Raw genomic sequence first — 26,234 nt, 5'->3', positions numbered from 1 at the left:
GGGGGGGGGGAATGAAAAAAAAAAAATTACTGAACAAAGTCAATAGTCAGTAATCACTTATGAAATGTTACATGACAATCAAGATTTCAAGTTTGGAGAACAAATGCACTGTCCATCATTGTACAGCAAATTAAGAATGGATCCTCTCAATTTTCTTGTAATGTGTGATCTTTTACCATACACTCTTTAAGTAGGACCAAGAGAAAAAATGTTGAATGGTGAAAGATCACACTTTACAAAAAAATTGAGAGGATCCATTTCCCAGCAACTTCCGATTGGAATTATTTAAATATAAACAAATTCACGAATGAATTTATTCCTCATTCCACTATTGTCTTGGTGGTTTGACCAGAAAAGGGATCATGAAGGGATGTAATGGATTGGAGTGCAGTTTTTAAATAATGTGACCTAGTGATAATTTAGTATCTGTATACAACTGTTAATTTCTTTAATGACTTTCATCTAAGGTGCCCACAAGGCATTTCTCCAATAAGAATTCGGCATTAACCCAAGCATGGTATTTATCTAACACAAGAATTAAGGATAAAGCTGAAAGTGCTCCTTAACACGCAAAAATTGAGTTTATAGATAACAAACGATCATGCCCAAGGAACCTAAGCTACAACTTGAATCATAGGCATATGCATAAAACCATGTAAGGGTTTCATCAAGTGGACTTCCTGATTTCCAAGTGCTTACACACCTACTTAAAATTAATTTTATTATGGTATATGCAACAGAATTTAACTCTCCCATATTGCATATGAAATGTAAGGCTTGAAAAACATGGATTATATATAGGAAATGTATCCAGTGAGAAAGGTGAAGGGATCTTATATGAGGAGAGAAAATGTTAGAATTAAAAGTTTTTAAAAGGTCACTTGATCTTAAAAATATCACACGACTTAATGTTTAATTTGTGTTTTTGACCAATGGCAAAAGATTTAATATTCCAGATTGCTTCTTTCGTTTGTGAATGTGTGTGTACATGTGTATAAATGATAATGCAAGAAAATGTCAACATCCTACAAATTCAAGCATAAACTTAAGTTGGATAATCTCAAAAAAGAAAAAGGATACTGAAGAGAGATGTGCAATCTTTTCCCACTGCCTTCATCAACATATCAACACCTGAGTTTTTTTTTTCCCGGTTGGGTGGCAGGAAATGATTTTCATGTTAGCAACTTATGCATGCATAATTTCAACGAAACTAGCAATATAAAAGTGACAAGATTATATATGAACATGTACAATGAGCAGATAGCCATACCTCCAGGGTGAAACTTCATATATGGAGATATATTGTAAACATGTCCTTTTAAAACAGTCCACATTTCACCTTCTGTTTGGTGCTTTCTAACTTCATCCATTGGAATAAGTCTCTTATTTGATTGTCCCTTTAAGCCTGAAATTAAATAGATAAGATTAATACATTATGTAGCCACTTCTTGGAAGATGAAAAGTAAAGAAAAGAACTAACTTTTATGCTTGTAGAACCAACCGGCTACAGAAAACCTAAAAGGAATTCCGTATATCAACCAAGGACTACGATAAAGGCACTACCACAACAATGACTTAGAGCATGTTTGGGAATATGCTAAAAAAGACTTGTTTTTTGAAAAAAGAAGTATGTTTGCGTAAAAAGTGAAAACAGATTATAACAAAAAACCAATCATTTTAACTAAATTTTGAAGCTAATGATTATATGCTAAAGTTTTTTTTTTTTTTAATTGTAATGATTTTTGCCAATTTGACCCAAAGTATCCAATGTTAAATAATATAAACAATCTTTTCATACCAATTTTTGTAATTATACCACTAAAAGAAAGAAGCTTTTTTCATATATTTCAAACACAATTGATTATCTTCAACCGCTTTTCTGTTAAAATGTCCAAACATGAATTTATTTTCACATAATTATTTTAAGCATTCCCAAACACACCCTTAATCAGAGGACAAGATGGAAATCAATAAAGTAATGACAATGTTCCAGATATGGTGTATTAATAGATGATCAGAGAAAACAGCACTTCACCGCCAAATTTAGAGTATAGTTGCGAAATTGTAAAATAACATATAACCAATAGCTTTAGTAATGTAACAAAAGAACTTGAAACTATATTCAGAAATTTGCAGCAATTTTTGTGCAACTTATTCTAAATTCAGCTACAATAATCAACCATAAGCTTCATGTATTCTTATCATTCAAAGCTACAACTAAGTAGAGTCATGTTTTTAAATAAAAAACTAAGGCAATAGATTAAGTAAGAGAACCTGCAAGGTCAGGATGTGTCCGAGTAAGCTTAAGCCAATCCATTTGACTATATCCTTTTTCAAAAGGAACTTTGGTCCGAGCTGCGGGCTTTGCAACAGGACTCTTCAGTTCTGGAGACCTCTGAATCGAATTCATCCCATCACTCAGAATTGATTTCTTGTTCAATTCATTCGGCTGACGTGAAGTCGCACTGGTTACGGTGAAAGACAAAGAACCAACCTTGTCCTCCTTTATAGAGTCCGAATTATTTGCAAAACCATCCTTCCACAAGAAACCACCATCTTGATTACTACTAATAGTGGGAGAACTTGAGGATTCTTCTTTTATGGAAATATCAGCAATATCCGAAGCAAGTTTCTTTGTTTCAACACCCTCCTGCGAACTAACCTATAAATCCAAGGCATCAAATTAGCAGAATAACACTAGATATACAAATTCTTATCAAATTCTTAAGTAACTCAAACTCTTACAAGCTGCAAGTTTAGATTCCCAATCGAGCTAACTATTTTACATGCAAACTCTTAAAAATTTACGAGTTAAGCTTTAGAATTCAACTTAAGTAAATTCTCGAGATTGATTAACTTGGAAACATTCCAAACCTAAAGAATAAAAACCAAAAACACAAAAACCAAAGGAGCATCAAATAGAAGTAAAGAAAATGGCATTGATCTCTTAACCTGACAAAATGTGAAATCATCGTCGGTGTCCATATTAGATCGCGCTGCGATTCTGGACAAGAATTTTACTTCACCAGCTGCAATTGATTTCCCTAACAATGAAAATACCAAAATCGCAATTCATCGAACCAAGTTTATTCTTAATAATAATAATAATAATAATACGATACAAAGCTCAATAGTTAGTGAGAATGAGAATAACTCACTTTTTATTTTTTGGTCTTAGAATAACTCACTTTTTTTTGGTCAGGGAAACGGGCCCTCATCTAGGCCCAGACCCAAACAACACAGAAGATCTACCCAACCCGGCTTCAGGCTGCGTTTGAACCTGCTCTTCCCACCCCTACCAGCGCCTGAGAAAAGACCTCCATTGGTGAATGATGATTAGCCTCCCTACTGCTGCAGAAATCGAAGTGCCACTCCTCCCGCATCGAGCTCGTTGTCTCTGGCTCTCTCCGCAGTTCGGTCTCGGCACCTCCACCGCCTGCGTCACTATCGTCGGCCGCAACCTCGCCCGCGCCTGTGTCATGGTACTTGCCTTCCATGCCGCCGTCACCTACGCCTCTGTTTCCGCCCGCAGCGCCGTCGTAGCTTGCATCACCGTTGTTGATTGATGCCCGAACTTGCCGACATTGAAGAGGTCTTCGCCGGTTGGTATCTTTCGCCATCAGTTCTTCTGAAATGCTTGCTGCGATGCCCACAGCATCTTCTTCCATTGTCGCCCCTGTTGTTGAAGGCATCTTGCCGCCAAGTTTCAATGAAGCTTCCCGTTCATCGCCCGGCCTGAACGAATTGATTTGTTCCCTCTCTTCCTGCACCGCCAGATCTTGCATTGCGTGGGATCTTCTTCCGTTTTCAAAATTCACCTGTCCTGCCAACCCCGGACCAGTCCGCTGCCATCCTCTTCTGTCTCCGACGGCAACTCACTTTGAATCACGGTTGCGCCTTCGTCTTCCTATCTCTATCTTTGTCTTCGTGTTGGAAAAATTGCAGAGCTCCGCGACTGCTTTTTTACTAATGGGCCTATGGTGGGCCTTGTTGGACCATTACAAAAATAAAAATTCAGTTTCTCATAGTGGCCCCACAGAAAAACCCACTGTTTTGGAAATCAGATTGAACGAACATTGGCCTTCGGGCCTCTTGTATACCAAAAAAAAAAAAGGAACATCGGACAGAGGATAGAGGTACAAAGCATAAACCAACATGGGTTGGTCGAATAGTCAACTTACTCATTCGCTTAAACAAGTGTTGGGGATTCAAATCTCACCTTATGCATGCAGCAATCCATTAACCAACGACAGACTCTTAAATGAAGCTCAGATCCGATGGATGGACAACCCATTTGTATAAATCTAAAATTTCTACATATATCTAATATATTCACCTTAAATTATAAAATGATTTTTTTTTTAAATTTATTACTTTATATCAGGCCATCATATAGAAAATATGTATATTTTCTTCATCTTTTGATAGTCATTATAAATTTTTTCATGTGACTCAAAATTTTCAAAAGGCAATGATTACCAAAAAAAGGATTTCAACTAATGTGGAGCATATAACTTGCAATGAAATTGGAATGAAGCGGTTTGTGACATCTATTGTTAAGCGTAGGAGGTTGGTTGAAGAAAATGGCAAATAAGGTGGAAACACTACAAACGTAGATCCTTTGCATGCTGAAGCATGTGATGATAGAGATTACTTACCATATACCTTCATATGTTTTTATGTGTTGCATTATTAATTAGCTGTTGTTGTTTATATTGTATTTTTAACTCCTTAGTTATTATTTAAATTATTATCTTTTTTCTTTTGAGCCACTTTGTGCAGATATTTAATTGGATGCCATATTCTTTTAATTGTCAAATACTATACTATTTGATCATTGTCCTTTCATTAGTGATATATTATTCAATTAAGTTTTATTAGATCTAAAACACTCTCACAACCACTAGGCTATTACGCTTTTTATACATTTATACGCAAATTATAATATATATATATATATATATATAAATATATTTTATCAAATAATTTATTTTTATTTTATTTTTTTTTTAATTTTAGTTATAAATTTGATCTTTTTAATTATATTTTTATTTAACAATAATTATAAATTCACTTATCCTTTCTTTTCATAATTATATAATATATATTAATATTATTTTTTTAATAAATATTTGTAATATATAATAGTATAATAGATATAAACTAATTAATAAATTATTAAAATTTAAAAATAATAGTTATTTTAATACAAAAACAAAATAAAAATATTTATGATAGAATAAAAATAACAAAATACTTATTATTTATGTTCCATATTATTTTAAAATAGTTTAATATTCTTAAAATGTTAGTGAAAATATGTATTTTAAATTTTTAGTTATTTTTTATTTATATAGGACCGGGTTAAACGGTTCAACCAGTGATTCATCGGTTGAACCAGTAACCCAATGATCCAATAACCTGATCGATTCGATTACCGGTTCGGTTCTGACAACTATGGTATGATAAAGTATATCCAATTAGCTAGAGTCAGTTAGTTTGTTAGAACTAGTCAGTTAAGGTATAAGTCAGCAGCAGAGTCAATTAGCTTTCATATAAATATTCACACATTGTACTAATTAGTTAGATTTGTCAATACAATTTCTCCAAAAAAATATCCAAGATATTTTCTCTCAGCTTCTCATATTCTTTCTCATCTTCTCTTTATTATCTTAGAGAATTTGATACCTTCACATGGTATAAGAGCTTCTTTGATCCATGGACAACATTGGGCAAAACACAAGAGCTCTAACGAGCTTTCTCAACCAGAACACGTTTGCTGTATTTTCAACAATTAAACTCAACGAAAATAATTACAAAACATGGAAGAAACAAGCACTAGTGTGCATAAAAGTGAACAAGCTTCAGAATCATCTAGATCCAAGGAAGATACCTCCACGGTTCAGCTCAGAAACAGATAGAATCAACATAATTGAAGCTCAAGATTATACCGTTGAGAAGTGCAAGATTAGTGCCTTGCAGCTTGGCTAATGGCAACGATGGAGTCCAATTCCGTTAATCATGAGATCGAATACGATTACGCATACGATATCTGGAATGGATTAAACGAATATTTTGAAACCAGAGTCAAATCTAGGATTAAACAACTCAAAACGCAGTTGAAAGCGCTTACGAAACAAGGTTCAACAGTAACAGAATACATGTAAAAGATTAATCAAGTAGTAGATGCGCTCAATGCTCTTGGAGCCCCGCTATCCAAAGATGAACACATTAAAGCTACGTTAAGAGGACTTGGTGAAGAATATAATGTGTTTATAACAGTGGCCACTGCAAGAATGGAGCAAATGTCAGAAAGTGAATTTGAATCGCAGTTGCTAACGCAAGAAAAGTTGATTGAAAGGTTTAAGCGGACATAACTAGGTCCCTTTCAAGCAAACATTGCTCAAAGTGAAGACGTTCAAGAACGCATGCAAGGCAGAGGCTACAACAACTACATAGGAGGATTTAGAGCTGCAAGAGGCTGAGGCTACTTTATGGGTACAGGAAGATCATCATGGTGGCAAAGAAGCAGACCTCAATGCCAACTTTGTGGAAAGATAGATCATATAGTGGTGCAATGCTTTCACAGGTTCAATCCAGATTTCATGAATCCGCAAACGCAACCCTTCAATGCAGCACAACCACCAATGACATTTCACAATAGTGCAAGATCTCAAAGCTCCCAGTAATGACTTCAAGAAATGAAACCTCAGTCTCCCTCAACAACCAACCCTCAAGCTCTCCTTGCATTGCCCTCAGCAATTCCAAATACAGCCTGGTACCCCGATTCGGGTGCATCGTCCCACATCACCTTTGATAAAAGAAATCTTATCACAAGATCTGATTATGATGGCACAGAGCAAGTGTATGGAGATAATGGCCAATGTATGAAAATTGAATGAATTGGAAGCTCATTCATGCATGCATCATTATCTAATAGACCTTTCAAATTGTAAAAACTGTTACATGTGCCAACAATCTCTAAAAACCTAGTGAGTGTAGGCAAATTTGCTTTAGACCATTGTGTGTTCATTGAGTTCTAGCCTTATTTGTGCGTAAAATGTTAGATATCCAAGAAGATTCTCCTTCAAAAATTACTTAAAGATGACCTTTACAAATTTAAAGGGATCCAAATTGGTCCAACAATAAATTCTGTGCCTGTTAACTCACCTTGTTACAATGCAAATATTGTTAAAAAAAATCCAAAAATACAAATACTGAGTATGGAAAGAAGCTTATCTAAGCCACTGACACACCTATTCATTGTTGAGCAACAAAGAAAGATCTATTGTCCACCTAAATACAGCAAGCTTAGCTGCTGTCAGTCCAAACCCGGTCACTCCAATTACTCCCTTATCCTCAACCTTAAAAAGTTGTTGTCAAAATATTCTCAAACACAGTTGCAATCAATTCAAATACAATTAACTTGCTTAGGTGTTTCTTCATTTTTAGGTGTAAATAAAGAAGCTACTAATACAACTTTGACTTTGAGTCCAAAATTAGTTGGGTCTGTAAATAGTCCAATTTTAAATGCACAAGTCAATGTAACTTGTAAAAGAGTCAATGATACAAGCCAATTATGGCATAGAAAGCTAGAACACCCATCTAATAAGATAGTAACTCTTGTGATGAACCAATGTAATATCCTAAACTCTGATGATCCAATGAATAAAAATAAATTTGATCCATCATTGTGTAATGCTTGCTGTACTACTAAAATTCATCAACTGCCTTATTCTGAATCATACTCAAATTATGCACCTTTAGAACTTGTCTTCTCTGACGTTTGGGGGCTAGCACCCTTGTATAGTAGATCAGGTTACAGATTGTAGGTTTTATATCTGTTTCATCGATGCAAGTACAAGATACACCTATACATATCTCCTCAAAATCAAAGGTCAAGTATTTGAGACTTTTCAGCAATATAAAGCAGTAGTAGAACTCAAAATTGGACTGAAATGAAAGCCATATAGACCAATAATAGAGGAGAGTATCTATCATCAGCATTAACATAATTCCTTGCAACAGACTGGATCCAACATAGGCTCACATTCCCTTACATTCACTAGCAAAATAGCACAATAGAATGAAAACACAGACACATCACCAAGACTTCTCTTACACTACTAGCTCAAGCTAATCTGCCTCTCACTTTTTGGGATGAATCAACCCTCACTGCCACCTATCTCATGAATAGACTACCAACCCCAACCCTTAACAACAAAACACCACTTGAAACTCTCACCAATATTAAACCAAATTATAGCCGCTTGAAGCCCTTTGATTGCACTTGTTACCCCCTCCTCAGACCTTACAATACCCATAAATTTGACTATAGATCATAAATATCCATCTTTCTTGGCTATGCCCCCAACCACAAAGATTACAAATGTCTATTACTAAATAAAAAGCAAATTATCTCCAGAAATATAATTTTTAATGGGTTTGAATTCCCTTACAATGAACTCTTCACCCACCACACAGAACAGCCCAACTGCTAGCCTCAACTACTCAAACCAACTTTTATAACCCAACAACTAATGCTTCAGCCTTAATCCAATTACCATCCTTACCCAATCTTTTAACTTCAACTCACATTTATCCACTACTTCGACGCATTCCAGTCCACATTCCAGCAACAACCACATCCTCACCAAGCATATCAGTAAGTATAGCAGTAGATACAATAGCAAATCCATCAATTCAAAGTAATAATCTCCCTCCAATTGCTTCATCAAACACTGACTTAACTCCAGCTACAGAAGCAGATCTAATACCCAACACCAATCACACACACTTCTTATCTTACCACAAACTCATCCTATACTGCATTGTATACGTTGAATGACACTTTCAATTTAATCAATGATATATCTAAATCATTATCTGGATTATTTTTTTCAATATCTATTAATCATCATTCTAATATCTCTGCTACTAATCTCTCTCCCAGTTAGGGGTGAAAAAAGGTTAGGCGGCCTGACCTGTTATAAAATAGGCACAGGCTCAGACTCTTATAAAAACTTTATTATATTAATAGGCCAGACACAGGCTCAATAATTAGCCTTATTGGCCTGTCAGGCCTGGATTGTTAATATATAATTACATATATAAATAATTTTTTTATTATTAACAAAATTATGAGATATTTTAAATTTATTATATTTAATTATAAATAGTTTTGTATATTTTAAATATTTTAAAGTTTAAAAATTCTTATAAATATTTAATATGACATATTACATATAAATATGTTTATTAAAAAATAGTTTTTTTAAAAATAATATTTTTATTTTTATAAAAAAAATTATCAGACCTTTTAACAGGCTTTAGGTCAGGCTAAGATGAATAACAAATCAGGTTTAGTACTTAAAAAAAAATCTATAACAGGCTACAAACTAAGCTCAAGCCAATTAAGTACATGACAGGCCAGGCTAGTTAAGAGTAAAGCCTGGCCTTTTTCCACACTCCCAGTGTAGTTCCCTCAATTGCAGGTGCTCATGAGTAAGCACGCATTAAGACAGTGCTCCCTGCATCCCCAACAACTACAACAAATCAACATCGGATACGTGCTTCAAATGTTCGTGATATGAAGAGTTCAAGTCTTATTTAGAAGATATTAGTTTATATTTTTAGAATGTTTTAATTTGATATATTTTGATTTGTTTATTTAATTACTAGATTAGATCTTATGTTTGTGGGTTTAGGAGTTTTTATATATTAAACTAATAAGAGGTTATAAATAGCTTATAAACTAGGGTAGTCGCAGTAGATAATGTTTTAGAGGTGTGAAAATCCCCCTTTTTGGTTTCGTGATGAAACCATGGTGTGGACAATTGAGGTTGAAGAGTCACTCTCTTGTTGCATCGGAGAATTGGATAGAAGGTTGAAGAGTCCCTTCGATTCAGTTCCCAAACTATGGCGTTGACAAGTTAGGTTGAGGAGTCTCTTTCTTATTGCGTCAAGAAATTGGATAGAAAGTAGAGTGATTTTCTTTGTATTTAATTTCAACATTTTCTTTTTATTTTTATTTCAATTACAATGTATTTTTTCTATTCAATTTTAATTTTTGCCTTGTTTATCGTATTATTTCTTTTATCATTTAGTATCAGAGCTCAGATATTAGATTAATTCTTATTAATCTATATTTGTTCTTCTTTTATCATAAAAAAAATATAGTGTCTGTCGCGTCTTTCTTTAAGTTCTTGTGTTATTATTTCTGTTTGCATTTCATTATTGTTTTGTCTTGATTGTTGATTTTATTGTTTAAAAAAAAATAAAAAAAGCATACAGTGCAAAAAAAAAAAGAAAAAAAACAAAAAAATTATCTTCCTTGTAATTATTGTCCTTTTCATGTACTATTTTTTCTACTTACAAGATTCGAGGACGAATCTTTTTGAAGAGAAAGAGAATGATATGTGCTTCAAATGTTCGACATATGAAGAGTTTAATTCTTATTTAAAAGATATTAGTTTATATTTTGATTTTATTTATTTAATTACTAAATTGGGCCTTATGTTTGTGGGTTTAGAATTTTCTATATTTTAACCTAATAAGAGGTTATAAATACCTTATAAATTAGGGTAGTCGCAGTAGATAATGTTTTAGAGGTGTGAAAATCCCCCTTTTTGGTTTCGTGATGAAATCATGGTGTGGACAATTGAGGTTGAGGAGTCACTCTCTTGTTGCATTGGGGAATTGGATAGAAGGTTGAAGAGTCCTTTCGATTCGGATTTGGATCCTCTAAAGTTTGAATTTCACTTTAGAGAGTAAAGTGTGATCTTCTAGCATTGAATAGTTTCTCTTTCATATTTATTCTTGGTTACATCTAATAAATAAATGGTGAGAGATCACACTTTACTCTCTAAAGTGAAATTCAAACTTTAGAGGACCTAAATCCCTTCGATTCAATTCCCAAACAATGGCGTTGACAAGTTAGGTTGAGGAGTCTCTTTCTTGTTGCGTCAAGAAATTGGGTAGAAAATAGAGTGATTCTCTTTGTACTCAATTTCAATCTATCTTTTTTGTTTCTATTTCAATTTCAATATATCTTTTTTATTCAGTTTAAATCCTATCTTTTTATTTATCTTTTATTTTTTTATCAACATCTCATGCACACTCGCAGCAAGTCTAGAATTTTCAAACCTAAAACAGATGCAGCAATACTCCAAGGAGTCGATCTTGATCTCACTTAAAACATACCTCAAACAGTAGACCAAGCATTAAAGAGTGAACAATGGAAGAAGAGTATGAGGCCCTTATAAGAAAACAAACATGGCGATTAGTGCCTAAACCACCCCCCAACATAGCACCCACCATTGGCAACAAGTGGGTTTTTCGAATTAAAAGGCATCCAAATGGCACAATCAAAAAACACAGGGCAAGGCTTATGGTCAAGGAATTTCACCAAAAGAGGGCATTAACTTCCGGTAGTCAGACCTCCCACTATTCGAATTATGCTAAGCTTGGCATTGGCAAAGGGATGGTAGATAAGATAGTTCAACTTCAACAATGCCTTTTTGAATGGATACCTCGAATAAACAATATTCATGACCCAATCTAAAGGCTTCACCTCATCTACCACTCCTCACCATGTGTACAAATTCTAAAGGTCACTCTATGGATTAAAGCAAGCGCCCAGAGCATGGTTCAATAAACTGAAACTCACCCTCAACAAGTTTGATTTTGACAACACCAAGTCAGACATATCACTCTTCACAAAGTTCACAACATCTTCAACAACTTATGTCCTAGTCTATGTGGACAATATCCTAGTCGCAGGGAGTTCCTAGTAAAAAATTACAGCATTGATCAACCAACTAAATTCGGTGTTATTGTTAAAGAATTTGAAAAAAATGAACTGCTTCTTAAAAATTGAGGTAGTAATTAACAGTGATAATGTAATGATGCTTTGCCAAACGAAATACATCAAAGAGCTGCTAGCCAAAGTAGGGATGTAAGACACAAAGGCAATGCCCATACCTATGGCATCAAGACTAAAACTTTCAACTCATGGAAGAGATATATTTCAGAAACCAGGACTTTACACGTCCATTGTCGGGAGTCTTCAATATGCAATAATTACAAGACTAGAAATATCTAAAATATTTTCTCTTATTTTCTCTCAAATTCTCATCTTCTTTCTCATCTTCTCTTCTTTATCATAGAAAATCTGATACCTTCACACTCTTATCCTATTTTAAGAACCAAATGTACGCTCAAAAAACAAATAAAACCAATAATACTCTAACAATTTTGCTAACTACAATTTTTTCTATATCTCACGGTATATACACTAATTTTTTTTATATGAAATAATATTAGTACTATTTTTGTGTGCATATCTCTTATATATTTTTTTATGATATAAAAGCTAATTTTTATCAATCAATTTTAATACTAAAAATAAAACATTATAAAAAAAATATATACATTCTTCTTAAAATGAATACTTATTAGAATGGGGAGGGAGTTATACACACTTATACACTATGCTACTAATCCTACTATGCATTATACGGCTGGAATATAATGTGCAAAGCATGCTCGTTTTTTCTACAACAGCCTTTGTAGCCATCATTGCAAACATTGAAAAAATCATATTACCAAATTGATTATGGAAAAGTATAGGGTACCAAGAGTTGTATCTGCCAACTATTACCAACACTAATTAAAATTAAATTAAAATTAATTTAAATATAATTTGTTATATCAATTAGTGATTTGGTGGGTCCATTATAATGCAGTTTGAAATGTGCCGGAGTGAGAACAAAGTAACGTAACATGAGGGATATCAACGCAGCCAGGCACACCGCAAAGCAAACCTAATCCTCATTCTTCTCCGGCGTTGCATCTCCGTCGGCTTGCTTATCATCTCGCCAGATCGCCGCAATTTGATCCATCGACGGTGAAATCGCCTTCACCCGGTGGTCACTTCTATTGCAACGTGAGTCTTTGAAGGTGTCACGGTTTCCGTCGGGTTCCTTTTCATCTCACAGGAACGCCGCCATTTCATCCATCGACGGGGACATCGCCTTCCCCCGAAGGCAAGAGCAACTGCAACGTGAGTCTTTGAAGGTGTCACGGTCTCAGTCGGCTTGCTTTTCAACTCACCGAACACCGCCATTTTGATCACTCGTATGTGACATCGCCTTCACCTGGAGGCCACATCCACTGCGACGTAAGTCTTTGAAGGTGTCACGCAACCCTCTTCTCCTCAACCATCTTCGGTAAAGTACATGTGTCTTCATTGAATACACGTGAACCACATAATGTCGATGGAACAAGCAATTTGTGAAGGCGCATCGTACGGCATAGCATATGATGATAGTGATCAGTATAATTCTTGCGACGTCAATGTTCCATCGCTTAGTGAAGATGACACACATGTGGACAAGGTAATTTGTACGGTAGAAATATATTTGGTTATGTTTATATATAACTTTAATTTTAGTTTGATGTTGAGATCTTAACAGAGATAAGCTTTGTTGGAAGAATTTTGATTTCGTTTGCTTAATTAGGAATTGTGTGGATAATCTTTCTTTCAACTATGCTAGAAAGGTGCTACATTTTCATATGGTTTATTATTTTGTTTGGTCACCATGTTTAATTGATATTTGCAACTTTGATTGATGTTTGTTCTACACCTGTTTAGTTTCGATTGTTGATTAGTCGGTGATATCTATTGATAAGTGGGAATTGTGTTGAAGAGTTTTTGTGAGTGTCGAACGGTGGATGGATTTGTCTTTTGTTTATACCTCATTGGTTATCAATTTCAGGGGAAAGAATCTGGAAGCGTTATTGAAGTAGTGGATGATGCAATGGCAGTGATTCATGAGGTGTGAAATATTTTTTATTTTGCTGAATTCATGTGCTCATCAGGGGATACTCATGGGGTGTGAAATATTCAAGAAGCTAGAAATTTTTTATTTTAATTAGTTGAGTACTTTTTGTGTTGATCGATATTTTTTTCTGAAACAACCTGAATGGCTGTGCAGTTACCCGATCACACTGGAATTCCATTAGATGAAATCCCGTACGTAGGATTGAGATTTGTTTCCTTGCAGCAAGCACAAGAGTTCTACACTAATTATGCAAAGAAAGTTGGCTTCGTGACCAGGATTAGGAATACTAACTTTGACAAGACCAGGAAGGATTCAAAGATACCCGTTAACCAATCGTTACACTGTAGTCGTGAAGGTTATCGGGAATCTCGAGTGAAGGCAGCAACTCGGGTGAAGAGAATAACAACAGCCGGTTGCAAAGCAAGGATGTACGTCATGCTTGATAGGCAGAAGGATAATTGGATGGTCTCCAAACTAGAACTGAAGCACACCCACCCGTGTTCTGCCAAACAAGTTGTGCACTATACTGAGTACAGGGAACTGACCATGCATGCCAAGTGTGTGATTCAGAACAACGATGAGGCTGGCATACGGCCCAACAAGACTTATCTTGCACTAGCAAACGAAGTTGGTGGCTCGTCGAATTTGGGTTACTCAGAAAAGGATGTGAGGAACTTCATTACAAGCAATTTGCGCTGTGCTGACGGAAACGCAGATGTCAAGGAAATGATTAGCTATTTTATGCGAATGAAAGATATCAACCCAAATTTTTTTTTATGCAGTTGATGTAGACGAAGCTAACCAGTTTAAAAGTGCGCTCTGGGTAGATGCAAGATGCAGGGCTTCCTATGAATATTATGGTGATGTGGTATCATTTGATACAACGTACAGTAGAAACAAGTATGTATATGTGTTTTGTCTTTATTCATATGTTTAATGATTTTCGCATTTAGCTTGCTTTTGGTAATCTTGGTTGGATTTATTACAAGCACGGACTTTCATTTGCATCTTTTGTTGGCGTTAACCATCATGGCAAGTCCACTCTGCTCGGATGTGCTTTGATGGGAAATGAGAAAATTCATTGCTTCGAGTGGGTCTTTAAGCAATGGTTAAGGTGCATGGGATCTCCCCCACAGGCCATAATCACGGACCAGTGCAAATCCATGTTTGGTGCTATCAAGAATGTCCTTCCAGATACTCGCCACCGATGGTGCATATGGCACATAATGAAGAAGATACCGCATAAGCTCGGAGGATATGCTCGATATAAAGAAATAGATGATATAATGCATGGCACTGTTTGGAATGCCAGGTCTGTGGAATCTTTCGAAAAGGATTGGGCTGCATTCATTGTTGAGTTTAACTTGGAGCGAAATAGATGGCTATCAGGTTCGTTCTATTTTTGTGCTTTTATATTCCTCTTTGATAGTGGGTTTGTTATGGAATCTCTGTATGGTGATTATAAATTTGTTTCTGTTGGTTATGTAGACCTTTATGACGAACGTCGAATGTGGGTTCCAATTTATTTTCAAGGTGAATTTTGGGCAGGTATGAGAAGTACTCAACGGAGTGAGAGCATGCACGCTTTTTACGGTGGTTACTTGCATTGCAAGAATGGACTGGTTCAGTTCGTGCATGAGTATGACAACGTGCTTGGGAACAAGGAGCAAAAGGAACTGGAAGATGATGCTGCAGACTCTAAAGGAGTTGTTCCTTGTTCATCGAGTACTACAATTGAAAGACAATTTCAGCGTGAATACACAACCTCTAAGTTTAGGGAAGTACAACAGGAATTCAGGAAAAAAGGGGATTGTTTAGTAAAAGGTGCGATTCACGAGGGTGATTTATTTCGTGTAATCATGAAAGAGCAATACATGTTATATGGGGAACCTAGGTCCTGGAATAATATTGTCGAGTTTGACCCATCGACACACAAGATTCGGTGCGAGTGCAACATGTTTGCATCGAGAGGTATTATTTGTTGTCACTGTCTTGCTGTTTACTTTTATTACGGAGTAGACAGAGTACCATCTTGCTATGTTCTCCCTCGATGGAGCAAGAATGTACAACGGAAACACACTTTCATTAAGAGTAGCCATGACGAGAAGCGATCAGATGAAAGCCACAGCTTATTTAGAAGACTGTGTACGCACTTCTTTAATGTGGCACAGGAATTCGTGACATGCGAAGAAGAGGCGGCCATGTTACATTTGGGTCTTGACGAGTTAAGGGCGAAGTTGGTTGATTATCGTGCGAACTTGGGGTCCAGAAGTGTTCCCAATACAGATAACAACATGGTGACACAGTCTGACCCAGCTTGTGTTGCAATAGAGATTCTAGGTCCCTCTAAGGTTGCAACAAAGGGTCGACCGAGACTGAAGAGGCGTGGATCTGAACTGGACACATCCATTAAGAGATCTATGCGAAGAAAGAAGAATAATCCACATCAGGTATGTGTCTACCAATACATAGTTTCTAACCACACGTTTGCATGCCTTGATGGATAAAGTTGAAAGTGTTATTCACTTTTTGTTCATGCATGTTTTCACCTTTCAGGAAAATAATGGAGCAATCAATCCAAACATAGTGGCGGTTCCTGCTCTGAGCACGAATGAATCACATGGAAATGGCGGGTTCTTGTCTTTGTTACACTCATTCCGACATAGTTAGATTACTTTTGATTATGGATTTGTATGGACACTTGCTATCTTTAGTAATAATTTTTTCCCACTTATCTTTTGACAAAGTTTTTAGGTTATTAATTTAAATGACATTTTTAATTTGAGAATATAATCACTTAATGAGTTTTTTGTCATTAGGATGCGTATCTTAATATTACGGTTACTACCCCAAAACTGTGTGAGTTATGCCTCATAACGAATCAATTAAGACTTATTTGAAGCTTTCAAGTTTTTTTTTACTTTAAAAGAATATGGACATGTATAAGACACATCCGTACTAAGACAACTGAAAGTGACGCTGTAATTAGGCTGTAAATGGAAAGACACATCTACCATTTCACGCCAAGACCGAAATAAAAAAAGTCAGTCTTAAAATACACGTATGGTATTAGACACATCCATATATACGTAGACACATCCAGAGAAAACATGGAAGACACATCCAAAACAAGAGACACATCAGTGAGAAGAAAAATCTGTTAACAACACAACTATATTAGCCAATTGCAGAACCAGACACATCCATGCTGGGACATCTCCGAAAATGACACAATGAATTAAGCCAAAAACACATAAGACACATGAGCAGTTAAATGCAAGCACGAAAAAGACACATTATTATAAGACACATGTGGCCTAAGACACATGTGGCCTAAGACACATCCATGTACAATAACTAACAAGACACATCTGTGGTTAACAAGACACATCTAGTCAGAAGACACATCTGTCCACACCTGTCAGAAGACACATCCATTTTCCAGCACCTACGAACATCACCTGAATAACAATACACTGCTAACATAAATGGAGACATACAAAATAGACGACAATGAAACTGTGATACGCTTATTAATTGAAAACAAAAATACCTAAAAGTGTATCAGTTGGTCAGCTTGTACATAAACTTAAATAATTCAAAACGTGTAAAGGAACAAGAATCCAAAACAAAATGCCTCTGTGTAAAACAAGGAAAATATTTAGACCCAACAAAAAATATCTCACAAAGTGAGCATAACTCTGCCCTAAGTAAACTAGAATGTACTATACAGGCCTTTTCTTTTGATATCTATCTTCTTTTGCTCGTCTGTTTCTTTTGCATCCCTGCAGCTCTCCGAAGCATGCTCTTTGTCCCAGGTGTTGTAAATGGAGTCCTAACCTCCTTACGTTTGTTCCTTGGTTGGTTGCGACGCACAGGAGGTCGATCATGGCTGCTTACGGCATTTAGAGCATCTCCAATGTCTAAATTTTTATGACATAGGATGATGTCAAGCATTATATCCAACCTATATAACTTCATAGTGTCCTGCATGTCAAAATCAAAGGTAGGTAACTGCATGTAAGTACAGACAATGGCATGTGCTTAAAAAATCAGTTAACTACATATAGAATTTGGAATCTCACATAATCCCAGTCATTCACATTCCCGCCTTCAGTCCAGTACTCCATAAACTTTATTGCATATATCCCACAATCAAAACTATGTGAACGAAAACAGCAGATTGTATTAGGAGAACAAAAAAAATATCTAAATGAAACTTAATAAATACAACCTTTGAGGATTCTGAGGGGGACTCACCTATTTGGTTGTACTGGAACAGGGGCATATGTGCAAGGTAGCCCTTGTTGTGTGGGCTTATAAGTGGGGATGGCCACCTGTGCTATATCTTCAATGAGCCTCGCCTAAACCACATACAAAACACTTGAATAGAATACAATAATAAGGATTAAATAAAGCATTAGGGTGACGAGATATTTTGGTACCGCATATGCATCTAGCCTGTTCCGGAATGTATCATGTGGTCTATTGGGTATGCTATCTAGGACAAACAGTTTCTTTGCAGATACATCGAACGCATACACCCACCAGTGACGGGTGATACATACAGGAAAAAACAACTGCAACATTATGCAGCTGTAATTAGGCATTTCACATGGATTTATAATGAAAAACAAATATCCTTTTTTTAGATTCAAATTAAAAAATCAACTTCTCATTTGACAAACAGACTTACCCATTTTCTCTTTGAAGCTGTTACCTTATCAAAATACCTAGTATCAACACCAAAGTTTTTTCCCAAACCCACATACACCGGAGGTGGGCCGTTCTGAAACTACAATACATTCCTTTCAACCAACACCATTTCCTGTCCACAGACGAATACAAAGTTGTTCAATAGGTTTAGTATACTTAAATTATTCATATAAAAGTATCCTTACCAGTATCCCTGGACACATGCAGTAGAAGTCATGCGTGAATCTTCTTAACCCTGAGTCATTGAATGCGCAACACATCCAGTGCACGACCTAATTAACCAGGATGTAAAGATTAATTAGTCAGAAAATAGTATGCTTAAACAAATTTGATTACTAAGTTTTTGCATTACATACATTGTTATTGAGCCAAGCACGTGGCCTCAGGGTGTACAAGTCCTTCCTTCTCAGCACTAAGTGTGGTCTACCCTCATATGACACGACTTTTTGCTTACTATCAAGGGATCTATTCACAGCCCATCCTCTAATTCTTTGTTCGTCCCGCTCAATGATTTTTCGTCCCTTTAGTAACGGATGAATGAGTCGAGGGGGGATGGTGTGGGTGTTTTGAAGAGCTGCGTCATCCCAAGTGAGAATGATGGGCGTGGTGGACTCGGTGTGCGGACTGAGGACCCTTTTGGAATAATTGTTTGTATCGGGTTGATGCTAATGGCTCGCAATGGGTAACATCGCTCAATTTCTGTCCATAGCCTTTCGCACTCCGGATCTTGCTGCGATAGGATGTCAGGGTGCCTGTTTCAAGGTTAACCATGTGGGGCGGTCAACCAATATGAATTCCTAAGAGAAGAAGTAAAAAACAATACACACTAGCAACGGAAACAAAGTTATAAACTATTCACTTACATGTCAAAAAATTCACTTGAATATTCCTGAATACCTGAATAGTCAATCATTGCAGCTGACGGAGTTTTTGGTTCAGCGTCATACCTCTCGGTTGGGTTCTTTGATGTTTTCGGGAGGCTTGTTGCGATGTTCTCCCCTGCTGTCCCTTTTTGCTGTGGTGGTTTGCTTTTCTGGGTTTTGATGTGGATTATCTTGCCAATGGGTTGGTTATCCTCATCATCCTCGTCGAAAGCAATTGCTTTATCATTTCTTATCACTGAGCCGCTAATAACTTCTGCCTTCATGTCGGATCCCTGAGAGCGCAACATCAAAAACATGGTACACAAAAAAAAACACATAGTGATTTCGGGTCACTCAATCAACGCAAAGTTAAACTAAAGACAGCATAACATATTCCTGTTTTCGATACAAGGGAACAATATTCAATCGTTAAAACATATGGTAGACCCGTGCTCGTGTGCTTGGTTTGAAAAATTCATCAGACACATTCTTATACCGCCACATCTTACTTACTTTTTGGTTCTTTGTTCTCTCTTTCTTGCTCGTCCTCCTGGTCTCTCCTACTATCGAACAAGATTTCGGTGTCCTCTTCAAATCATTCCTAGGACGTAGTCTCTTCGCAATGGGCTCTTCGTCATCGTCATCGCTATCACCCTCTCTGCGGTCAGATCCCTAAATTCACAACACCAAGCTATTCAATTCCAACAAGGACATAGTGCCTATATTTCACACTATTAACACAAATTAAATGTATACAACTTCTCTTTAATGAATATTTAGGAGGGTCTTAGCAGCCAATAATAAGAAAATAAAAGGGGTGGAATGTTCACTTTATTTTAATTTTACAGATATAAATAAAAGATTCATTACTTAGCCATTTTTACTCACTTTTTTGCACCCATCAGGACTCACTGTGTGGTTAGTGTCTTCTTTGTTAAGACCTGCGCCCATTGTGTGCTCCTCTACGGCACCTTCGAGGACCACACCATCGTTTCCTCCGGGTACGTTAAAAGCCTGTGTAGGGCCATCAACTAGTCAAAAGACACGTAAAACTAAAGCCGCATCCAGCACAAACACATCCAAATAAGGTTACATGAAAGACCACATTCATAATCAATACATCAGAGTCATTAATAATTCAACGCCAACCATAGATGCCAGGTCTTCATAAGTGTAATTGCAGTTAATTACAAGAGAAAGAGAGCTTCAAAGCGTACACACCTCGGGTTGAATAGTTGCTGCCATGGCACTAAGCTCCTTGGCAGTCCATCCAGAAAGCCACGACTGAGGTTCTTGACAATTATTGAGATCACCATGCTTTAGCTTATGGAAGTACAACACCTGTGGATATTGCATACAAATCTTATTTATTGGGATACAATGTACAGAGAGATTAAGATGCATGCTGAATTAAAAATGTTACCAGCAAGGCAAACATGCAGCCCTCGCAAGACTTGTTTTTTTTACATTGGTACTTCCTAATTGCTTGTTCTAATGACTTGAAAATATGCAACGGCCAGCGGAATCTCCCGGGATCAGATACATCAAGAATTGTATCGATGTGCCACGGCGAGATGACGTGTTGCACAGTCGGACACAGAAACATCTTCAGCACGAGCAGGATGAAATGCCTCCTAAACTCAATCCTGTCATCTTCAGTATCCAAAGTGCACTGGTTAACAAACTGTCTCAACTGTATAGTATTTAACCGGTGAAATCTTCTTCGTGTCGATACATGGTCGGCATTACTAGCGTCGAACGGGGGGAAGTCATCAACTGCAGCATACATGTGTGTTAAACACGGTAAAACGACCGACTGAATAGGAATAATAAAAGTAAAACCACGGAAATTGAAACCATTTTAACCAATAAGATTCTTTTTTAAAAGATAAGGTATTCTCACCACCGGGCGGAATTCCGAACAGACGTTCGAACAGCTCAGCCCCAATGCGGATAACTCCATCAGCTACTCTCAAGGTGCTTGTTTCAATGTCGTAAGCATTGGCCAGCATCGCCATTATCCCTTGTTTAACATTCCACTTTGGTACTAGCTTAAGGAAACCAAAACCAATTTCTTCTATCTCATCTAGCTTTGCTTGCGCTTGGTTAGTTTCCAGATCTTGGAACAGAGCTGCGATGTAGCACGGTGAACATCGTGTCTCTAGTAATTTCTGTCAACATTAACCATGATCTTCAGAAACAAACCAATGCTAAAATAAAAAGACATACAAGTTTATAAATGATTTAATACCGGCTTTCCCATGTCTTGACGTCGATATCTTGCAACAGAGTGAAAATTCTACCCAGGTTCCAACTTGTGTTTTCTTCCCCGAACTCAACTATGTAAGCGGTTCAATGAAATGATGAAATATATATAAGCACTAGATAATTAACTGATCATATATCTCATTGATGTTATTTCATTATTTCAAACATGATTTGCTCTTAACTTTATACTTGATTCTTACACATTGAAAATTCAATTAACCATCACTTTTGAATATTTTAATAACATATTTATTGTATAAACAGCCTGAGCACTATAAAAAAAGTGAAAGAAAAAGTTAACAGTGTGCTATAATGTGTATATCTAATTAATTATTAATAATCTATATAGACCCTCTTGACGAAAATAGGAAAGGTATAAAAAGAAAACCAAAAAGAATATGAGAAGCATCTACTTCTGATGAAGAGGAAAAAATTACATTTTTCTATTCATAAAAAATAATATTAAGTCCGAATGCTAAATCTATAAAATTCTTAAAATGACTCTGATAAAATAATCTAAATAACCTCAATAATAATACTAATTAATAAGAATGGAGTGTGTGATTATGCAGGTAAGTCTGCATGCAAAGCATTTAAAATATGGATTGTTACAAAAAGATCCAAAAAGCAGAATGGGTTCACAAGGAGGAGCTAATGAAATTAAGACACACTCATTCTTTCGTGGTGTCAATTGGGCCCTCGCCAGATGTATGGTAGTAACATTCATAACTATAATAATTAGCTACTTTTTAATTAATTAACTAATGCTCATATACTATATATAATTCTTTTCATATTATAATCTTTTTTAAAAAATAATATTATTACAATACTTATATCTTTTTCAGAATCCTCCCACACTTGATGCTCCTCTATTTTAATCTCAAATAAAGGATATAGTCATTATTGCTCATTTAGGCTATTCTTTGTTTACTTAGACTAAGGTTAAATTGAAATTGAAAAATTGACACAATATTTTAATAATTAAATACCAAAACTTAATTTTAAAAATTTTAAATTTCTTTTCAACTGCATTGTTACCTATTACAGTAGCTACCTCTACCAATGTTCAAAGACATGTGCATTGTTATAATAACACATACTCATGAATATACAAATATAACACTACTGCATGAACAAGCCACATGTAACTAAATCTTAACTAATTAAATAGATCCAATTATGTGTTATTAATCACTACGCGTTCAAAAACTTGACAACCAGAAATTAGTAATACAAAAAGGCCTAGATCACAACTGAAGAATTTGTAGTAGAAACATACGCAAAAAGCTCTTTAGCTCTGCATGCACATGTGTTGATGTGTTCGATTTAAAGACACATATATATGGAAAACTATTGTTAGACACATCTAAAACAAAGGTTCATGTTACTTTGCATATGTGAAGAGGAATGAAAAGACACATCTGAGGTTAAGTCCCCATAAATTAACGTTATGGGTCTCACAATTGGCAAGCTAATTCATCAACCATAGTACATACATAGATACATATAGCACAATCAAATGAATCATATTAGATGTGAGTTGTCACAAGGGTCATCAACACCAACTAAAATTGTAAATTTAAATTGGTATTTTTAAATTTTAATTTAAATGTATCCTACTACATGGGAGCTGTCACAATACTATTGATCGGATTCGCCAACATATACAATGAATTAAAAAACTCATTCAATTATTTAAAAAAAATTAGAACAAAACATGGTAGAAAAGGAACAAAAGCGTTGTGTACATCAACAATATTATATAGCAGGGGACCACAAAAATGTTTCGAATTCTGTCTCACAGTCAAAATACTTTGAAAAAAAATCATCTCAGCGTAACCATCATGGCAACATCATTTTCTTTTCTTAATATAGTTAGGCACAGCATCGTAAACCATGTTAACACAGGGAACCACATCAACAAAAGGCCTATTAATCGACATATTTCTGTTTTCTATAAATTTAAATGGAACATGCAGTAGACACAGCACCATTATTGACTAAATCTCAACTCCAGTATAAAGTCCACAAATTAACCAAATAACTAGCAATTAGCCAAAAAATTGCAGACCCACTTACCAGCTATTGTTCCGCTGGGGTCGAAGAGAAGAGACACTACAAGTGGGGGTTGAACTCGACACTGGGATGAGGACGGAAGAGTCCAGCCGTCGCGTGTCTTCAGGCGGACCTACCAGAGGGCGTCGCGATGAAGGTTCTCACGTGGGGATGCGTCTCCACGACGGCAACATGCGGCGTCTCACGGGTTTCCCGGCGTTGACTCCGTTGACCTTAGCGACCGGAGAAGAAGACAACCTGGCGTGATAAACGGCGCCGGCAGATGAGATGGGGAGTGGGGGTGTGTCTCAGCAGTAACAAGAAGTAAGATGGGGTAAATTAGGGTTACAGGGGTAAACATATGGTATTAGGATTAACTGAGTTAATTTGGGGTGTGTTTTTTTGAATAGTTGGGCTTTGAGAAACAGCCCAATAGTATTTTGGCAGATTTTGGCAGATTCCCTCTTGGCAGATTCCAAAAATACAAATACTGAGTATGGAAAGAAGCTTATCTAAGCCACTGACACACCTATTCATTGTTGAGCAACAAAGAAAGATCTATTGTCCACCTAAATACAGCAAGCTTAGCTGCTGTCAGTCCAAACCCGGTCACTCCAATTACTCCCTCATCCTCAACCTTAAAAAGTTGTTGTCAAAATATTCTCAAACACAGTTGCAATCAATTCAAATACAATTAACTTGCTTAGGTGTTTCTTCATTTTTAGGTGTAAATAAAGAAGCTACTAATACAACTTTGACTTTGAGTCCAAAATTAGTTGGGTCTGTAAATAGTCTAATTTTAAATGCACAAGTCAATGTAACTTGTAAAAGAGTCAATGATACAAGCCAATTATGGCATAGAAAGCTAGAACACCCATCTAATAAGATAGTAACTCTTGTGATGAACCAATGTAATATCCTAAACTCTGATGATCCAATGAATAAAAATAAATTTGATCCATCATTGTGTAATGCTTGCTGTACTACTAAAATTCATCAACTGCCTTATTCTGAATCATACTCAAATTATGCACCTTTAGAACTTGTCTTCTCTGACGTTTGGGGGCTAGCACCCTTGTATAGTAGATCAGGTTACAGATTGTAGGTTTTATATCTGTTTCATCGATGCAAGTACAAGATACACCTATACATATCTCTTCAAAATCAAAGGTCAAGTATTTGAGGCTTTTCAGCAATATAAAGCAGTAGTAGAACTCAAAATTGGACTGAAATGAAAGCCATATAGACCAATAATAGAGGAGAGTATCTATCATCAGCATTAACATAATTCCTTGCGACAGACTGGATCCAACATAGGCTCACATTCCCTTACATTCACTAGCAAAATAGCACAATAGAACGAAAACACAGACACATCACCAAGACTTCTCTTACACTACTAGCTCAAGCTAATCTGCCTCTCACTTTTTGGGATGAATCAACCCTCACTGCCACCTATCTCATGAATAGACTACCAACCCCAACCCTTAACAACAAAACACCACTTGAAACTCTCACCAATATTAAACCAAATTATAGCCGCTTGAAGCCCTTTGATTGCACTTGTTACCCCCTCCTCAGACCTTACAATACCCATAAATTTGACTATAGATCATAAATATCCATCTTTCTTGGCTATGCCCCCAACCACAAAGATTACAAATGTCTATTACTAAATAAAAAGCAAATTATCTCCAGAAATATAATTTTTAATGGGTTTGAATTCCCTTACAATGAACTCTTCACCCACCACACAGAACAACCCAACTGCTAGCCTCAACTACTCAAACCAACTTTTATAACCCAACAACTAATGCTTCAGCCTTTACCCAATTACCATCCTTACCCAATCTTTTAACCTCAACTCACCTTTATCCACTACTTCGACGCATTCCAGTCCACATTCCAGCAACAACCACATCCTCACCAAGCATATCAGTAAGTATAGCAGTAGATACAACAGCAAATCCATCAATTCAAAGTAATAATCTCCTTCTAATTGCTTCATCAAACACTAACTTAACTCCAGCTACAGAAGCAGATCTAATACCCAACACCAATCACACACACTTCTTATCTTACCACAAACTCATCCTATACTGCATTGTATACGTTGAATGACACTTTCAATTTAATCAATGATATATCTAAATCATTATCTGGATTATTTTTTTCAATATCTATTAATCATCATTTTAATATCTCTGCTACTAATCTCTCTCCCAGTTAGGGGTGAAAAAAGGCTAGGCGGCCTGGCCTGTTATAAAATAGGCACAGGCTCAGACTCTTATAAAAATTTTATTATATTAATAGGCCAGACACAGGCTCAATAATTAGCCTTATTGGCCTGTCAGGCCTGCCTGGACTGTTAATATATAATTACATATATAAATAATTTTTTTATTATTAACAAAATTATGAGATATTTTAAAGTTATTATATTTAATTATAAATAGTTTTGTATATTTTAAATATTTTAAAGTTT

At 36.0% G+C, this 26,234-nt stretch overlaps 3 protein-coding genes across 4 annotated transcripts; 1 reads left to right on the top strand and 2 right to left on the bottom strand.

The window, feature by feature from the left end:
• Positions 1 to 26: 26 nt before the first annotated feature.
• On the bottom strand, positions 27 to 3,158 carry LOC112789421 (cytochrome b5 domain-containing protein RLF). The gene is made up of 5 exons (XM_025831301.3): positions 2,953 to 3,158; positions 2,275 to 2,662; positions 1,271 to 1,405; positions 1,081 to 1,131; positions 27 to 525 (listed from the first exon to the last, which is right to left on the bottom strand). Exons 1-5 carry the CDS (start codon positions 2,983 to 2,985, stop codon positions 449 to 451), a joined length of 684 nt encoding a protein of 227 aa, XP_025687086.1. The 5' UTR covers positions 2,986 to 3,158; the 3' UTR covers positions 27 to 448.
• Positions 3,159 to 13,271: 10,113 nt separating this feature from the next.
• LOC112772717 (protein FAR1-RELATED SEQUENCE 6-like) lies at positions 13,272 to 16,514 on the top strand. The gene is made up of 6 exons (XM_025817716.1): positions 13,272 to 13,397; positions 13,779 to 13,838; positions 13,998 to 14,541; positions 14,627 to 14,712; positions 14,798 to 16,294; positions 16,401 to 16,514. The coding sequence occupies exons 1-6, from the start codon at positions 13,272 to 13,274 to the stop codon at positions 16,512 to 16,514; spliced, it is 2,427 nt and encodes an 808-aa protein (XP_025673501.1).
• Positions 16,515 to 17,350: 836 nt separating this feature from the next.
• Positions 17,351 to 24,080, bottom strand: LOC112789420 (uncharacterized). 2 transcript variants are annotated; one of them, XM_025831298.3, is made up of 15 exons: positions 23,774 to 24,080; positions 21,675 to 21,762; positions 21,327 to 21,594; positions 20,847 to 21,199; positions 20,645 to 20,764; positions 20,312 to 20,437; positions 19,937 to 20,095; positions 19,424 to 19,716; positions 18,917 to 19,312; positions 18,746 to 18,832; positions 18,541 to 18,672; positions 18,290 to 18,424; positions 18,105 to 18,208; positions 17,930 to 18,005; positions 17,351 to 17,831 (listed from the first exon to the last, which is right to left on the bottom strand). In XM_025831298.3, exons 2-9 carry the CDS (start codon positions 21,684 to 21,686, stop codon positions 19,084 to 19,086), a joined length of 1,560 nt encoding a protein of 519 aa, XP_025687083.1. In that variant the 5' UTR covers positions 21,687 to 21,762; positions 23,774 to 24,080; the 3' UTR covers positions 17,351 to 17,831; positions 17,930 to 18,005; positions 18,105 to 18,208; positions 18,290 to 18,424; positions 18,541 to 18,672; positions 18,746 to 18,832; positions 18,917 to 19,083. The 2 variants fall into 2 exon arrangements, with proteins under 2 accessions (XP_025687083.1, XP_025687085.1); XM_025831300.3 differs by lacking the exons at positions 17,351 to 17,831; positions 17,930 to 18,005; positions 18,105 to 18,208; ... (1 more) ...; positions 18,541 to 18,672; positions 18,746 to 18,832 and having other exon boundaries at positions 18,983 to 19,312; positions 19,458 to 19,716.
• Between the last annotated feature and the right edge of the window lie 2,154 nt (positions 24,081 to 26,234).

This window comes from Arachis hypogaea, chromosome 3, assembly GCF_003086295.3.
Source record: "Arachis hypogaea cultivar Tifrunner chromosome 3, arahy.Tifrunner.gnm2.J5K5, whole genome shotgun sequence".
Taxonomy (NCBI): domain Eukaryota; kingdom Viridiplantae; phylum Streptophyta; class Magnoliopsida; order Fabales; family Fabaceae; genus Arachis; species Arachis hypogaea.
Note: the sequence above shows the minus strand (reverse complement) of the source record. Positions and strands in the feature narration are given on the sequence as shown.

Coding starts and splice junctions, on each gene's coding strand:
- LOC112789421 (XM_025831301.3), bottom strand. CDS start 2,985: ATGGACACCGACGATGATTTCACATTTTGTCAG. Junction 2,663..2,952: donor ATGATTTCACATTTTGTCAG/GTTAAGAGATCA, acceptor TTGGATTTATAG/GTTAGTTCGCAGGAGGGTGT. Junction 1,132..1,270: donor TATGAAGTTTCACCCTGGAG/GTATGGCTATCT, acceptor AAAAAAACTCAG/GTGTTGATATGTTGATGAAG.
- LOC112772717 (XM_025817716.1), top strand. CDS start 13,272: ATGTCGATGGAACAAGCAATTTGTGAAGGCGCATCGTACGGCATAGCA. Junction 14,542..14,626: donor CATTACAAGCAATTTGCGCT/GTGCTGACGGAA, acceptor TTTTTTATGCAG/TTGATGTAGACGAAGCTAAC. Junction 16,295..16,400: donor AGAAGAATAATCCACATCAG/GTATGTGTCTAC, acceptor TTCACCTTTCAG/GAAAATAATGGAGCAATCAA.
- LOC112789420 (XM_025831298.3), bottom strand. Junction 20,096..20,311: donor GTCCTGATGGGTGCAAAAAA/GTGAGTAAAAAT, acceptor TTGTGAATTTAG/GGATCTGACCGCAGAGAGGG. Junction 19,717..19,936: donor AGAGAACAAAGAACCAAAAA/GTAAGTAAGATG, acceptor TTGCGCTCTCAG/GGATCCGACATGAAGGCAGA.